We start from the raw sequence: 16,497 nt of genomic DNA, 5'->3' as shown, positions 1-16,497 counted from the left end.
GCGCCTTGTGACTTACAAAGTTAATCACTCATACCAAAAGAAAGGCTGCCCCTACCCTGTATCATCTACATGGAAACAATGAGTCAGCATGTTTTTCAGGGAAGCAAAGTATTGCCAATTTGTCTTGTTCACACCCTACAGTTTATTCAGCAGAGTCTGTGATGTTCTTGGAGGGCAGATATGAGTTTATGCTGGAGCTTATCCAAAACCATGAGGCAGTTCTCAGGCCAAAAGAATAATTAAAAAAAAAGGGTGGGGTGGGGGTTGGGGTGGGGAATGTCTTTGAAATGCAGCTGAAAATGTTTGAGATAAACACCTGGAGTTTTGGGGGCAGGGTTTGTACTTCCAAATGATAAGGCAGCTCAGAGGGTAGGAAGGAATTCAGAGTGAAATACAGAAAGAATGTGAGAGTAACTAGTCCATTAGAAAAAGAAATTGAATCAAATGAAAATGCGAATGGTACTGTTTTGTTATGTTTGTTTATAGTGTCAGACTTTAGCCCTGGCTGCTGTTTAGCATATGAACAGCTGACTTCTGCCTCTCCCCTCCCCCATGACAGAGCAGCACTGTAGCTCTGGTGTGAAGCAAATAAAGCACAGGAGCAGGGTCGGAATGGGCAATCCTTTCAAACAAATGTCCTTGGCTGTTAAGAGTGCACTCTATCCCCCAAATTCTGTAAATGGTGCTCAATTGGGCCCACAGTTATAGAACAGGGCCAGTTGTGTGCAAAACATAATTAACTAACTGGCACTACTTTGCTGTTGTGCGTTTTATAGACTTACTCCCCTTTTCTATATTCAGCGCACCTAACGTCTCTCACGCACTAATGTGAAAAAAAAAACAGACGTAAAAACGAAAAGTTTCTGGGTGCTCATCTCTGGAGCCTGGTGGCTGCCCAAAGGCACATACCTACTCCAACTATTGGTAAATCCATTCCTATGTTTAGGGTTTCTATTGTTTTGAACCAAAAAGATTTTTCCCATGACTTTAAAGCTAAGGATGGGGGGGGGGGGGGGGGGGGGTCAATATTCACCATGAATTAGGAGTGGCTTCTACCTGGTTAATTCCCACTGATCAAGTCCTGAGCTGATATTCAGCAGCATTTAACTGGAGAATGATCCTAAATATCAAGTCTGACCACCTTGGCACTATCTGGGAGTGCTGGAACAATCCATGGGCAGAACAAAGGTAGAGCAGGATGTTGTCCAGGCACCACTGATATACAGCATTGGTGCCTGAACAACTATTCAGGCAAATTGGTCTGGATATAAGGCTGTCCTAACTTTCCCAGTTATGTATCTGGGTAATAGCACTGGGAGTGATGGGGACAGAATTAGATGCTGGATCAGAAGGGGGAAGAGAGAGCTTGAGATGGCTGGGTTGCAAGGGGGCAGAAGGAGACAGCTAGGCTGGAAAGGGGATGGGAGAGAGGGGGTGGAGATGGCTGGACTGGAAGGGGATGAAAGAAAGAGGTGGAGATGGCTCAAGTGGAAGGTGGGAAGAGAGAGGGGTAGAGATGGCTCAACTGGAAAAACAGGGGCGAGAGGGCATGATCCCCAGTTGCTACTGCCCCTGCTGGGTCTGCCCTCAAAATGGCTGCCATGACTTCTAGTGGCAATCTTGCAAGACTGCAGCATGAGATCATGGCAGCCATTTTGAGAGTAGAGCTGACATGGGCAAGAGCAACTGGAGATCACTCAAGAGCAACTGGAGATCACTCCTGCCCTGACTATACCACTAGAACACCAGGGATGATTGTAAGGTAGTCTGAGGGGGGGGGGGGGGGGGAGTACTCTTTGCATTCTTTTGTTTGTTTGTGTGTTTTGGTGTAATGTGATTGCAAATAATGCAGTTATGATCTTCCTTGCATAGTAGTTTATATGGTAAATAGACTGCTCTAAATAAATGCTTTTGATACAAACGTTTAGCAGGAATTTAGGTGTATAAATTTGGGATGATAACTTCCTTAAGAAATAGCCTTTCTATGGAGATACAATATCAGCTGTCACTCCAAATGTGGCACAAAGTCAGACATTGTAAAAGCACTATGGATTTTAGTTTGTTTTCATTAACTGAGGTCCATGTGTGCTGAGGATAATTTGCTTGGAGGTAAAATATGTTCTTTCATTATTTAAATTATTATATTTATATTCTGGCTTGGATACTATTTGAGTAATTCTAAGGAATTTCCAGGCTGTGTTGAGTATGATGAAGATGCAGTGTTTTAACCAAACTTGTGGTGTGCATTGAGAAGCTAGATTCTACGACAAAGGAACCTGCAGTGATTGCTTTCAAGCACAGCTTATAGTGTTAGTAGTAAAACGATATTACAATGAAATGAAGTTTACATATTAGAAAATAATTTGAGAAATATATTGCTCTTGATTGTAATTTTTCAGACCATATAGTTCTTGTATTCAGTAACATCAATGGGCTTTTTAATTTGGATTGTGCATCTGCATCAGGCAATCTACAGTGTAGCTCAGTGGCTGGACCCCTTTACCATATTTTAGTAAGAACCTATATCATGCTTGTCCTTAATCAGTTTTATAACTAAATACAAAACAGGAAACATCTCAATGCTTCTTTCTCTTGTTACAGTAGTGAAATGTGTACCTGAAATGATGGCAAGTAGTGATTTGATCAGGGGACAGGAGAAACAAGAAATTAAATTATAGAGAAAGAAACAATCATATTTTAAGGGTGCTTTGGATGTATGTAGAAATGGGGAGATAGGTGTATTAGGTTTAGATGATTATTTTAATTATGTTGTTATTAAGAATATTGTATTATTTTGTACTAATGTATATCAGTATGATTGTTGATCATTTTATTTTAAATCGCTAGAACATGTTTTTTTATATGTAGCAGTATATTAAGTAAATCAAATCAAGGTGACCTAAATGTTTACAGAACTTAGGAAAGCTGGCAAATTGGGAACAGTAGAATAATGGATGATTTCAATTACCCCAATATTGACTGGATAAATGCTACATCAGGGAGCACTAGGGAGATAAAATTCCTAGACATAATAAATGACTGCTTCTTAGAGCAACAAGAGGTAATGGGGTTGTATCCAATTTGAGCTGATATCTAGAGTGAAGTCACTAATGAAATCTACTGTAGCAACATTTAATTTTCAAAAGGGCACCTACCATAAAATGAGGAAAATGGTTAAAATGATGCTAAAAGGATAGGCCGCAAAGGTTAGGACTTTAAATCAGGCATGGACGTTGTTTAAAAGTACCATCATGGAAGCCTAGACCAGATGTATTCCACGTATTAAGAAAGCTGGAAAGAAGAACAAATAACAGCCAGTATGGTTAAAAGGTGAAGTGAAAGAGGCTATTAGAGCCAAAAGAACAACCTTTAAAGAATGGAGAAAAGATATGAATGAAGAAAATAAGAACCAACATAAGCAGTGTCAAGCTAGATGCAAAGCATTGATAAAGAAGGCTGAAAGAGAATATGAAGAAAAACTTGCTGTGGAGACAAAAACTCATAATAGCACTTTTTTTCAGGTATATCAGAAGCAGAAAGCCTATGTAGGAATCCGTGAGTCCATTAGATCATGAAGAAGCAAAAGGGACACTCAGGGAGGACAAGGCCATAGTGGAGAAATTGATGAATTCTTTGCTTCGGACTTTACGGAAGAATATGTAAGAGATCTAACTGTACCAGAAACAGTTTTCAGGTTGATGATGCGGAGTAGGGTTACCATTTTGTGTCCTCTGAAAAAGAGGACACATGTCACGCCCCCTACCCCGCCCCTGCCACGCCTCATGCCCCGCCCTGCCACGCCCAGGTTCCGCCCCTATTCCCCCCCCCCCCGTCACATAGTCCCCTCCCCCCCATCACATACCCCCCCTCACTTACTATCTAGCCCTGGTGGTCTAGTAGCGTCTTCTCTTCGGGGCAGGAAAGAGCCCCCTCTTTCCTGCCTGGAGCGCTGCCTGCCCTTGCCTGCTGCATCCTCCTCGGTCTGGCTGGGGATTCAAAATGGCCACCGAGAGTTGAAGCGGCCTCGCGAGAGTTCAACTCTCGGCGGCCATTTTGAATCCCCAACCAGACCGAGAAGGATGATAGACAGGGGAGGCAGCGCTCCGGGCCGGAAAGAGGGGGCTCTTTCCTGCCCCGAAGACGTCACTAGACCACCAGGGAACATGGTAAGGAAGGGGAGGGGACGGGAGACCAGGTCACCAGACCCACGGCGCCGATCGCCCGCCCACATGCCCACCGCACGCACGCGCCTGCCCGCACCCGCGCCCACGTTTGTCCAGAAATCCGGACAAACGTGGGCGCGGGCAAAATCCGCCGGACGCCCCCGGACATGCCCTCAAAAAGAGGACATGTCCGGGGAAATCCGAACGTATGGTAACCCTAATGCGGAGGAACTGAAAGAAATTTCAGTGAACCTGGAAGATGTACTAAGCCAAATTGACAAGTTAAAGAGTGATAAATCTCCTGGACTGGATGGTATACACCCCAGGATTCTGAAAGAACTCAAACATGAAATTGCTGATCTGCTGTTAGTGATATGTAACCTCGTTAAAATCATCTGTAGTACCTGAAGATTGGAGGGTGGCCGATGTAACGCCAATATTTTAAAAGGGTTCCAGGGGCGATCCGTGAAATTACAGACCACTAAGCCTGACTTCAGTGCTGGGCAAAATAGTGGAAACTATTATAAAGAATAAAATTACAGAACAAGTGGACAAATGTTATAATGGGACAGAGCCAGCATGGGTTCAGCCAAGGGAAGTCTTGCCTCACCAATTTACTTCATTTCTTTGAAGGCATGTGGATAAAGGTTAGCAGGTTGATGTAGTGTATCTAGATTTTCTGAAAGCTTTTGACAAAGTTCCTCATGAGAGACTCTTGAGAAAATTAAAAAGTCATGGCATAGGAGGCAATGTTCTTTTGTGAATTAGGAATTGGTTATTGGACAGAAAACAGAGGGTAGGGTTAAATGGCCATTTTTCTCAGTGGATGAGGGTGAGTAGTGGAGTGCTACAGGGATCTGTACTGGGACCAGAGCTATTTAACAAATATATAAATGATCTGGAAATCGGAATGACGAGTGAGGTGATTAAATTTGCAGATAACATAAAACTATTCTTATTGTGCACTACCTTGAGTGAATTCCTTCAAAAAGGTGGTAAATAAATCCTAATAAATAAATATTCAAAGTTGTCAAAAATACATGTGGATTGTGAAAAATTGCAGGAAGACATTAGGAAATTGGAAGACTGGGCATCCAAATGGCAGATGAAATTTAATGTAGACAACTGCAAGGTGATGCACATTGGAAAGAATAATCTGAATCATAGTTACCTGATGCTAGAGTCCACCTTGGGGGTCAGCACTCAAGAAATAGATCTGCTTGTCATTGTAGATAATACGCTGAAATCTTCAACTCAGTGTGTAGCGGCGGCCAAAAAATCAAACAGGATGCTAGGATCCTAAACGCGCTGTGATTGGCTGAGAGAGACCTGGAGGGGCATAATCGAAAGGGATGTCCAAATAGTTTTGATTTGAACGTCCTCGCATATCCCGATCCCTGATTCTCTCCAGCGGTGGTCATTTTGGGCATGTAAGAAAAACACATCCAAAAAGGATGCCCATCACAAAATCTGAAGAAAAAAACATCCAAGTGCTCATCAGGGACGTTCTTTTTTTTTTAGAGAGACGTGTATGAAGCCGTCTTTGGCATGCGCAGAGCAGCCAGCATAACGATTGGCTGCTCTGCGCATGCTCAGCTGGCCGACTGGCTTCCCCTCCTTAGGAAGGAAATCGCATGCAAATGAGCTAACAGCGAGCAGTTCATTTGCATGCGAGTTCCTTCATGCATGCTCGTTTTTTACCGATTTGCTAAGGGATCGGTAAGGGAAGGGCTCTTTCCGTGGAATTAGTGCATCTGGCTGTATGTCTGGTACCAGGAACCAGTCTCCGCTCTCATATTGAAGGTTTTATTTGCCAGAATGGTCCCGCTTTAAAAACAGTAAATCTCACTAAGGCAGATGAGAGTGAGACCAAGAAGAATGAGCTGCATGTAACATTCATTCACTAATAGGGGATGATCAGAAGCAAACGCCGGCGCTAGAGGCTGTTAGCGCCATACTAGCGCCGGCGTTTGCTAACACCCCATGATCAGAGCCCTCGAGCGCGTGAAACAACATGCTCGAGGGCTCTGAACGCAACTAGCATGCAAATGCATGCTAAACAGGGCTAAATATATTCATCCCCAATGATCAGTGGCCAGCGCGACAAAAATTGGGTCGCTGGCCGCAGCAAACCCTACACCAGCTCTGAGCTGGCGTTAGGGTTTGCAGATCATTGGGGAGGCATGGTGAGCCCTGTCCAGCATGCATTTGCATGCTAGTTGCGTTCAGAGCCCTCGAGCGTGTTGTTTCACGATCCCTCCAACACATCCCAGGATACACTGGGCAGGGCTGGGCGCCGCCATTTTGCGGCGTTGCAGGAAGAGAAGGGAAGCAGGCTACCCTCCCTCCTCCAACACACAAGGTAGGGGGGGACTGGACCACCAAGGACCCCTTGCTGGGGGACTAGGGGGGGCTGGAGACCCACCAGATCTCCAGCCCTCCCTGGACCTGGGGGGGATCGTAGGGGGGGACCAGAGGTCCAGCAGACCTCCAGCCCCCTTGTCGCTGGGGGGGGGGGGTTGGCTGGTCACCCACTAGGGGGGCTGGATCATTGGGGGACCGGAGGTCCAGCGGACCTCCAGCCCCCATGTTGCTCGGGGAAGGGGTAGTTGGGGCCTGGTGGTCCCATGGACCTCCAGCCCCTGTGTTTGACAGGTTTGGGCTTTTGACAGCCCAGACCTGTCAAACAAGTGCGGGAGGATTGTGCTGAGCGCATGCTCAGGCACAATTCTCCTGCACTTCTACCCCATGATCAGAGATAATTGCATGCTTAAATTTGCATGCAATTATCTCTGATCATCGGTGCGGTAATGTCCCGCTCTGTTCCAGCGCTATTGTAGAGCGCTGTTTGGAACAGCGCGGGACTTTTGATCATCTGCTTGTAAGTGCTGATTTTCTTCCATTGTCTCTAAATTTGAGGGGGAAGGAGTTACTAATTCTAATTTCTACAGGAGTCTTCCTGAAGAACGCAACGCAAACACAAGCTGTCTGCAAAAGATAACTCTCAGACTTATCTCCCTCAGTGCATTCTGTCACTACCCCATTTAGGTTACATAACCATAGCTCGGTTTTCAAATAACACAGGCATCAGATCCCAGTCTGATTAAAATATAACCTGTCTGCTTAGGAATGTGCATGGAAGTCAGTGTGGGAGAACAGAATTCTGTCATCACCTGGGTGACAGTCTTGTTCCATTCTACGTTTGTGAGTTCAGCCTTAAGCCTATTATTTTTCAAAGGTTAGCAACCTTATCTTGAGGCTCCAGGTGCAAGATTGCTCTTGGCTGTGTAATGAGTCTTGAGCTGGCTGTGTGCCTTTCTGTGGGAAGCTTTGCAATGGAGCAGCCTATCAGAAAGAGTGACTCACATATTGTCAATTAACATGCCAAACCGAACGTATGTGTGTGTGTGTGTGTGTGTGTGATAACTTGCATGTTTGATCAACCTATGATCAATAAGGAACCGTGAATGGGGACTAGTTTAGTCTGAGAAAGAATTCTGTTAAGTCTGCAGTTTCTTTTTTTTCTAAGATGTTTGTTTCAGTGGGGTTTATGTGTGGGGGTTGTTTTGTTTATGTTTTTTTTTTTTTCTGTAGCAGTTTCTTCCTGTGCCTTTGGGCTTCAGCTCAATCAGAATCAGCCTCTGGTGGATTATGTCACATCTTTATCTACAATTACCCAGTGTCATTTCCTTATTTGGTTATGCCCCTTTGTAATTGAGACCAGCTATTGCAGAACAGCTTGTAACCAGAGGGCCACAAACCACAGCTCCCTTCAGAATACATCTAACAGGAACTCTGAGTCTGGCCACTAGATGTCATGCGTGTGCAATGAGTTGGACTCCCTCCACCCTAGAAGGTATGAGTGCTCCTTTCACAACATTCTTGGCAGCTCCAGCTGAGGCAGAGAATAGAAGCCCTGCCACAGGGAATCAAGCCCACGTCCCCTGTGTGACAGTGTAGAGCTCTGGCATGGAGCCAGCAGGCACTTCAAATCAATGTGGACAGACCTGATGCACAAACTATATTGGCTAGGAGGAAAGGACCTCAGATGTCACATGAAACATAAACCCTGACCCTGTGTATACTGGGTAAGGGAATTCTTCTTGGCGACTGTTCAATCACTAGTCAAAAACCTTCATTATAACCAATTGTGTGTGAATCCCATTTCAAGACTACACTCGCTGTGTTTTTTTTAGTGATAATATTATAAAATGATGGTTTTTATTATGGCCTAATGCCTTTTGTCCTGTTTGGTTGTATGTTATTTGGTTTCTGTGTTGGATATTTTTTCTATGGCTGACAAGACATTAAGCATTTTTTTAAATGCAAAAACTGGGTTTGCTTTTCTGCTCTAGGTAGTGTTAGATTTCAGTGGCGGCTGGTTGAGTGAGTCAGACAGGTAAGTCTGGGTCCCCTTCCAGCAGCCCTACCCATTCTGTAACGCCAGCTCCGTGAAAGTGAAATCTGCATAATGGGATGCTAAATCATGCCACCAGAAATCAAAAATGAAACTTTGAGTATTCAAAAGGAATACCCTATTCACACGTGCTGCTGCTCAGGCTGCCAAGTGGAAGTTCACCACTGGAAAACAGCCAGTCTGCCAGCGCTTGGCAGTGTAGCTAATAATAGAACCAGTCCTCCCTGAGAGCAATGCCACAAAGTAAGCTTAGGTCACAGAAACACTTTTACCACATTTAAGCAGTTACTGTAATATCGGGCTTAATTAGCATGCCACACTGTTTATTTATATTCCAACAATCTCAACACCGCCAGTCTTAATAATACAAGACAAACAATAATTAAAGTCTAACTCTTCCTAACACATATCCCAAATCTTCCCCTTAACCTATCATCAGCCTTCCTGCCCCACTCAACAGCAGCTCCGAGCTGACCAGAGCTGTCATGCCCACTCCCAGCTGCTCTCTGATTATGAACCATCGCTTTCAAACCACAATCAAAGGGCTGTTGAATATTTATTTTTTGAATTTAGCTCACATCTTTTCAGTAGTACCTCAAGGTGAATTGCATTCAAATATAGTAGTTATTTCCTTGTTCCTAAAAGTTTCTAGTCTGTTTGAACCTGAGACATGGGACTCACCTAAGATCACAAGGCATCATGGTGGGATTTAAACCAGTCTTCCCTGCTTCTCAGCCTGCTGCTCTTAACAGCTAGACTGCTACTCTGTTCCAAGAGCTCTATATTTATTGATCATGATATAGCATTTTATCCTAACAATCTTTTTTGGGTTCTTTTTTTTTTGCTCAGATTCAGGCCTCCTCTACAAGTTGTAGTTCAGGAAACAATAGCACAAACCCTTAGAGCATCAAGCTTGCCTCCTTTGATACCTATCATTTGTCTTTTAACTGTGGTAGAAACTAAAAAGACAGAATACTGGTGTTCTGTACATAGTGACAGCAGGAAGGGCTTTGTGGAGTCCAGAATCCAAGTCAGCAAATCATTGGTATAAATCTCCTGCTCTGTCTTTTGGTTCTGGTGCAGAATACACAGTGCAATACAAGAAGTACAAATAGTGTGTAAGGGTGTCACAAAAGTGCCCCTTACTAATCACTTGAGAGTCCTCACAGATTCTTTCCAGTAAGGCCTGAGAGGAGGTTCCAGGATTTCCAATGCTCCCCACTGAGAGGTATCTTATTAGGAAGCATACTTCAGTGAAACCCATGAATCCACTTTGTCTAGGGCTCTTCTGTCTCTTATCTTAGGACAATGGCTGGGACTCAAGGGTAAAGTTCTTAGGCCTCCAAGAATTGGGAATATCCTCCAGATCCAGGAGGACAGAGGTGATAAGTGGTGAAAAGGAACACAGTAATATAGTAAATGACAGCAGATAAAGACTAGCACAGTCCATCTAGTCTACCCAGTAAGGCAGCTAGAGGGGATAACTTACACGGAGCGGCAGTTTCAACCCTAAAAACAAAATTGGGGAATAGCCTGCACAATTTTATTTTTAGGGTTGTCACTGCTGCTCAGTGTAAGTTACCCCCTCCTTTGTTTTCTGATTGAAACTGCCGCTCTGTGCATGTTACCTTCTCGTTTGTTTTTAGGATTGTAACTGCCCATGCAGTTACAATCCTTAAAACAAAGGCAGGGATAACCTGCATGGAGTAACCCTACATACAGCCTTATAGGGGGTGATTCTATAGCTGGGCTTCTCAATGTAGGTGCCCCTAGGGTAGGTAGTAGGAGCCTATTCTATAAAGGAGCCTGAGCACCTAGGTTCCACTGTACAATACTGTGGTAACCTGGTATATTTAGGAGCTTGCACTTATGCCAGTCATAGAGTTGGTGTAGGTGGGAGTGCTTAAGTACGGTAAAGTGTGGTATCTGCCGTCTGCAATTCTACCCAATGATGTCAATATTGCTGGTCTCATAGATTCTATATATGGTGCTGAAAAAAAGCACTATTCTATAAGCCATGCTTAAAGTTAGGCGCAGTTTATAGAAAGCGCTTACATCTGGGAATCGTGCCTAACTTTAAGTATGGCCATTTGCACCAACAAACGTGGTTTCGAATGTATGCGCCTACATTAACCATGTATCTCCGTTATTCTGTAACAATGCATGTTAATTTTAGGAATGCCCCCATTACACCCATGACCCTCCCATTTCCATGTCCCCTTTTTCAGATCACAAGTAAATTTTAGGTGCGTAAATGCCAATTAAATCTAATTAGTGCCAATAATTGCTTGTTAAAAAGTCAATTATTGGCTCTAATGATCTCATTGTTCAATTAAATTGCTCGCAGAAATTGGGTGCGGTGACTTTTATAGAATGAGGGGCATAATGCTTCAGGATAAGGTTGTTCAATCTAGGACTGAACTAAAATGTCCCTACTGGAATTGAGGTTGTCAGCTGCGGTAGAATGATAGAGAGTTAGAAGGAGGAAAAGGTTTTGAGCTGCAGCAGATTTCTCTGACTGTAGGTGTGTTTCTTTGCACTTTCATTTCTTTATAGGTTTGCACTAGAATACATGAAGTATTCCGTAAATTGTGTTCTTTTGGAAGTACTCAATCTTGTGTGATTGGACTGGAGAATGGAATAGGAATTACAGATGTATGCAAGATAATATCAGAGAACTTGGAAAACCTTTGAAACTGGTCTAGGAGAGGGCTAGAGGTTATTTTATCTCATGGAGATCCAAATAATGTTATCGGTATCAGATGGTATCAATAATAACTTATATATTTTAAAAATGGTTTTATTCTCAAAATTTAGAAAATCCACTGCAGTTCAAATACCAATTGAACAAACAACACACCACATTACAGAGTAACCTAATCATCATCATGACACTTATTAACCAATGCACCGTTTCCATATCTCATGCTCTTTTTTTCTTCCCCACATCATGCACATTGGAATCACTCATACACCCCTGACTCCAGCATTCACACATATCCAGATGTCAGTTCTGTAAATTGGATCTTTGAGATCCCCAACCTGTCTATTCTTTAGGGAATTTCTTTAGCTAAAGTTGGAGTGGAGGAGTGGCCTAGTGGTTAGGGTGGTGGACTTCGGTCCTGAGGAACTGAGTTCAATTCCCACTTCAGGCACAGGCAGCTCCTTGTGACTCTGGGCAAGTCACTTAACCCTCCATTGCCCCATGTAAGCCACATTGAGCCTGCCATGAGTGGGAAAGCACAGGGTACAAATGTAATAAACAATAAAATAAGCTTATATTTGATTCTTTCCAGCTTCTCATTTGCTGTGTTATTCCAAGAGAGCCATTTCGTGCATGAGTTGTTTCCAGCTCTTTATCAATGGTGCATCTGAACAATCTATATTTTTATCTGTTTACAGGATGGTAGCGCTCCTTACAGCTCCAGATATGTAGGCTCCATGGTGGCTGATGTTCATCGCACTCTGGTATATGGTGGGATCTTCATGTATCCAGCTAACCAGAAAAGCCCCAAAGGAAAGGTGAAACTCTTTGTTTTTCACTTTACATCTAATGAACTGTTGCACGTTTATTCAGGACAGTGACCTTGATTTTCTAAAGGGTTTCTCTCATTTTGTGCCTATGTCTAGTCACAGAACAATCTGGGCCAATGCATACCCAAGGAAATGTTGTATGCCAGCTTATTGTTTAGTCACTTCATATGTCTTAAAAATGAAAGATAAGCTTTTCAGCAAAGTCCATGCTTGCAAGATTAAGTAAAAACTAAGAAAATCAGCACAGTAGTTGAGTAGGGATGATAGCTCTATAAGGCTAATAAGTATTTAAAGAAGCATATATTCTGGACATCTAAAATCCCTTTCTTGGGCAGTCTTTTTCTGATAGGATACAAATCATAAGTGATTACAGTCTGCCTAGTGGCTCAGTGAAAATGGTGTATGCTTTCATGTGTAAGATTCCCAGTCTGATTCCTGGCATGGGCCTTCCATCTTCAGGTCAGCTGGGGCCAGGGATGTTACAGATTCAGGGGGTCTTAATACTTGCCTTGTTCTTATCCTAAATTGTCCCTCTGCATAATCCAGCCCCTGCTCCTGTCTACCAGCCTGTGATTTAGGGAGGCTTAGCCTCCCCAAACTTCTTATGTTGGGCACTTATGCCAGAGATATTTCCCTTTTTTGTTTCTTTGACCTGGTGGCTTCCTCCTGTTCCTTTGGGGTTCCAGCTCACTCAACCAGCAGGCCAGCCCTTTCCCTTTTGAACAGACACGCTTGTTTCATACTCTCTAAATTCAGCCACCAGGTATCACCTTTAACAATGACCAAGATGCCCTCCCCCACTTGAGGTTATGATCACTGAGGGGGTCTTTTACGTAGGCGCGCTGGTGTTTTTAACGCACGTTAAAAATAGGTGCGTGCTAAACGCTAAAGACGCCAATGTATTTCTATGGGAAAGGGCTGGCCTGCTGGTTAAATGAGCTGGAATCCCAAAGGAACAGGAGGAAACCCCCAGGTCAAAGAAACAAAAAAAATGGAAATATCTCTGGCATAAGTGCCCAACATAAGAAGTTTGGGGAGCCTAAGCCTTCCTAAAATCCAGGCTGGTAGACAGGAGCAGGGACTGGATTATGCAGAGGGACAATTCAGGCTAAGAACAAGGCAAGTATTAAGACAATTATTGAGATGACAAGCTGGAAGAAGTTCCATGCTGGCTGCAGCTGCTAATCCCCCACCTCATGAGTCCTGCCTCTGATTGCCTCATGCTGCTAGACAAGACCAAACAGCAGCCAGAGGTAGCAAAATATGTTTTCCAACTCCTGCAGAGAGAAGGGACAAGGGAAGAAGACACAGTGAGGAGAAAAACATCAGATTGTATGTGATAATATGATTTTGGGGAGGAATCCAAGAGAGGAACATGCAAGAGAGTGTTCAGAAATAAAAGGAGAGAACAATTTCAGGCAGTGACATAGCCAAGGGGAGGGGGGCTGGAGCCCCCCCCCCCTAGTTTGGACTCAGACCCTCTTCACAACCCAAAGTATCTGTTGAATGACTGGCAGAATTGCCCCAGTGCTGCCTCAGCAGCGAAGAAATAAGTGGCCTTCTTTCCAGCCACTGACACTGGTAGTCCTCGCACATGAACACTGCATGCGACAGGAGTGCCGGCGTCGGTGGCTGGAAAGGAGGCCACCGATTTCTTCGCTACTGGGGAAATTCCGGGCAGTGGATCTCATCAGCTGGTGGAGATTGGATATCCATGCCAGCAAAGGTAACGTGGAGGGAGGAGGGGGGGGGGATAGAGATAAAGCCGGGAAATCAGGATGGTTCAGTGGCTATTATACAATCTTTCACTGAGGTCGCCCTCCCTATTGTTTTCACATTGATAACAACTGGAGATTTACCACCTATGTGTGAGAACTATCCCAACAGCAGTTGCTCTTATTATTGGCTTTTCGATTTATTCTGTTGTCTTCTTTTGTTATTGGTAATTGAAATCACCCTTTATTATTATTATTATTTTTTTATATCCATATTTTTATTAGAAATCAAACAAAATAAAGCATGGAAAAGAAAATAAGATGATACCTTTTTTATTGGACATAACTTAATACATTTCTTGATTAGCTTTCGAAGGTCGCCCTTCTTCGTCAGATCGGAAATAAGCAAATGTGCTACCTGACAGTGTATATAAGTGAAAACATTCGAGCATTAATATGACAGTCTGACAGGGTGGGAGGATGGGGGTGGGTCGGAGGTATGCATGGGGACATCAAAGCATATCATTGATATTCTGACAGGATGGGTGTGGATAGGTGAGGGGTGGGGTGATCAACAGAGACATACAGCTTTATGGTTTATAATGGGCTAGGAACCCCAGATCCTCCTACCCACCTCCTACCCACCCCCATCCTCCCACCCTGTCAGACTGTCATAGTAATGCTTGAATGTTTTCACTTATATACACTGTCAGCTAGCACATTTGCTTATTTCCGATCTGACGAAGAAGGGCGACCTTCGAAAGCTAATCAAGAAATGTATTAAGTTATGTCCAATAAAAAAGGTATCATCTTATTTTCTTTTCCATGTTTTATTTTGTTTGATTTCTATTGATAACCTTAAGAGTGGACAAACACGGCTACCACACTCCTCTACATATTTTTATTGAAAGTTTCCAATACATAATACAGGAAATGCAGGCCATGAATACAATTGTGACTCTGGGCAAGTCACTTAACCCTCCATTGCCCCATGTAAGCCACATTGAGCCTGCCATGAATGGGAAAGTGCAGGGTACAAAATGTAACAACAACAAAAAAAATGTAGTCAGCTTGTTAATCAAAAAGGCTGCCTAGTACAGAAAACCAAACTAACTAAAGGTAAACAAATATCAACTTGTAAGTGTGGATTCGAAACTCCTCCTAATGTGTCACCGTATCATGAGGATCATCTGCGAGGGGATACTGATATCAACCCCTGCGCATACCCGATGCGACAGGTTCTTATAATATACAGGGAGATGATTTTGATGCTCTATCTTTACACCACTATAGCGAATAGTTGTAAGACAACATACTCAACTAATATGTTCTATGAGTTATCTGAGTGACAGGAGAGACTGCCACGTAGATTTGAATGCCTGTAGTCTGTTGTGGAAGAGCACTGCCGCTCTCTCCAAGTCTACTTTCTGCCAGACCTTCGTCCATCATTTTTGCTTGGATGGAGGCTCCATCTTTCTCCATTCGGCTGCTACAACCAGCTGGGCGGCAAGAAGTAAGAAAGAGGAGATATCATTTCTGGATAGAATTCTTAATCCAGATGTTTTTGGTAAAACCCAGCAACATCATATGTTTCTGTAATGGAAGAAGTTCTCCATTCACCCGATAGATCTCATTTCTGACCTGAGACCAAAAGGTTTGAACATTCCCACCACATGTGGTCAAAGTCCCCCCACTTGCCAACAAGTATCAGGAGTGTCCCTCTGCATTTTATTCAGTTTCACTGGGGTAAGGTATACTCGAAACAGTATTTTATATTGTGTGTCTAGATGGGTCAGACATCTTGAACCCTTTATTATTTTGTTATCTAGTTTGTTAACTTTCCTCATTTCTGCTAACATTTCAACATCTGTCTGTCTGTTCTGATTAGCTGGATGGTAGTATACTCCTGTCTCTATTCTTCTCCTTTTTATGTATTTCAGGTGTATTTTGTTTCCTGCAGAAATCAATTTTGATTCAAGGCCCTCTTTAACATATAACACATACCCCTCCACCAATTTGATCCACCCTATCACTACAATATAATTTGTACCCTGTATGACCACCAGGTCTCAGAGATGTCTATTATATTTACTTTTTCAATTAATGCAATATATTCTAACTCTCCCATTTTGTTTTTAAGTTTATAGCCTATAAAGACACTTCAAACAATGTTTTGGGGAATTTCTTTTGTTCCTATTAACAACTTGCTCAGCAGTTGACAGTAATGATTTACAGTATTTCAGGTCTTTATTTAAAGGCACCTGGTCTACTTTGCAACCTTTCTAATGGGATGCCCTAGCTTCTGTATTTTGATGATAGCCTTCAAAGATATGGAAATAGCAGTTAGCTTAGCAGGGTTTAAAAATAAGTTTGTATAATTTCTTAAAAGAAAAGTCCATAAGGCATTATTAAGATAGACTTGATTATTGATTATTTCTAGGATAAGTACTCTTTTGGGATCTTACCTCATTCCAAACCATACTCTCAAGTCATTGTTGTCGTTGCTTCAGGTTGTAGTTTAAAAGCTGGTCTGTCTCCTTGGTTAATAGCTTTGAATGTGGACATTTAAGTTCCTTTTATTGTGCCATACACAGAATAGCTCCTTAGTAGACAATTTAGAATAACAGGCGACCTTTACTGATCCATGGGAAGTGAAGCATGAGTTGAG

At 43.1% G+C, this 16,497-nt stretch overlaps 1 protein-coding gene across 1 annotated transcript in view; it reads left to right on the top strand.

Moving 5' to 3' along the window:
* LOC115463300 (fructose-1,6-bisphosphatase isozyme 2) overlaps positions 1-16,497 on the top strand; it is a 92,207-nt gene that overhangs the window by 46,488 nt on the left and 29,222 nt on the right. Inside the window, exon 6 of the mRNA XM_030193690.1 lies at positions 11,983-12,102. Within this exon, the coding sequence (XP_030049550.1) occupies positions 11,983-12,102 (120 nt within the window). The remainder of the gene's footprint in view (positions 1-11,982; positions 12,103-16,497) is intronic.

This window comes from Microcaecilia unicolor, chromosome 2 (genome assembly GCF_901765095.1).
Source record: "Microcaecilia unicolor chromosome 2, aMicUni1.1, whole genome shotgun sequence".
NCBI lineage: Eukaryota > Metazoa > Chordata > Amphibia > Gymnophiona > Siphonopidae > Microcaecilia > Microcaecilia unicolor.
Note: the sequence above shows the minus strand (reverse complement) of the source record. Positions and strands in the feature narration are given on the sequence as shown.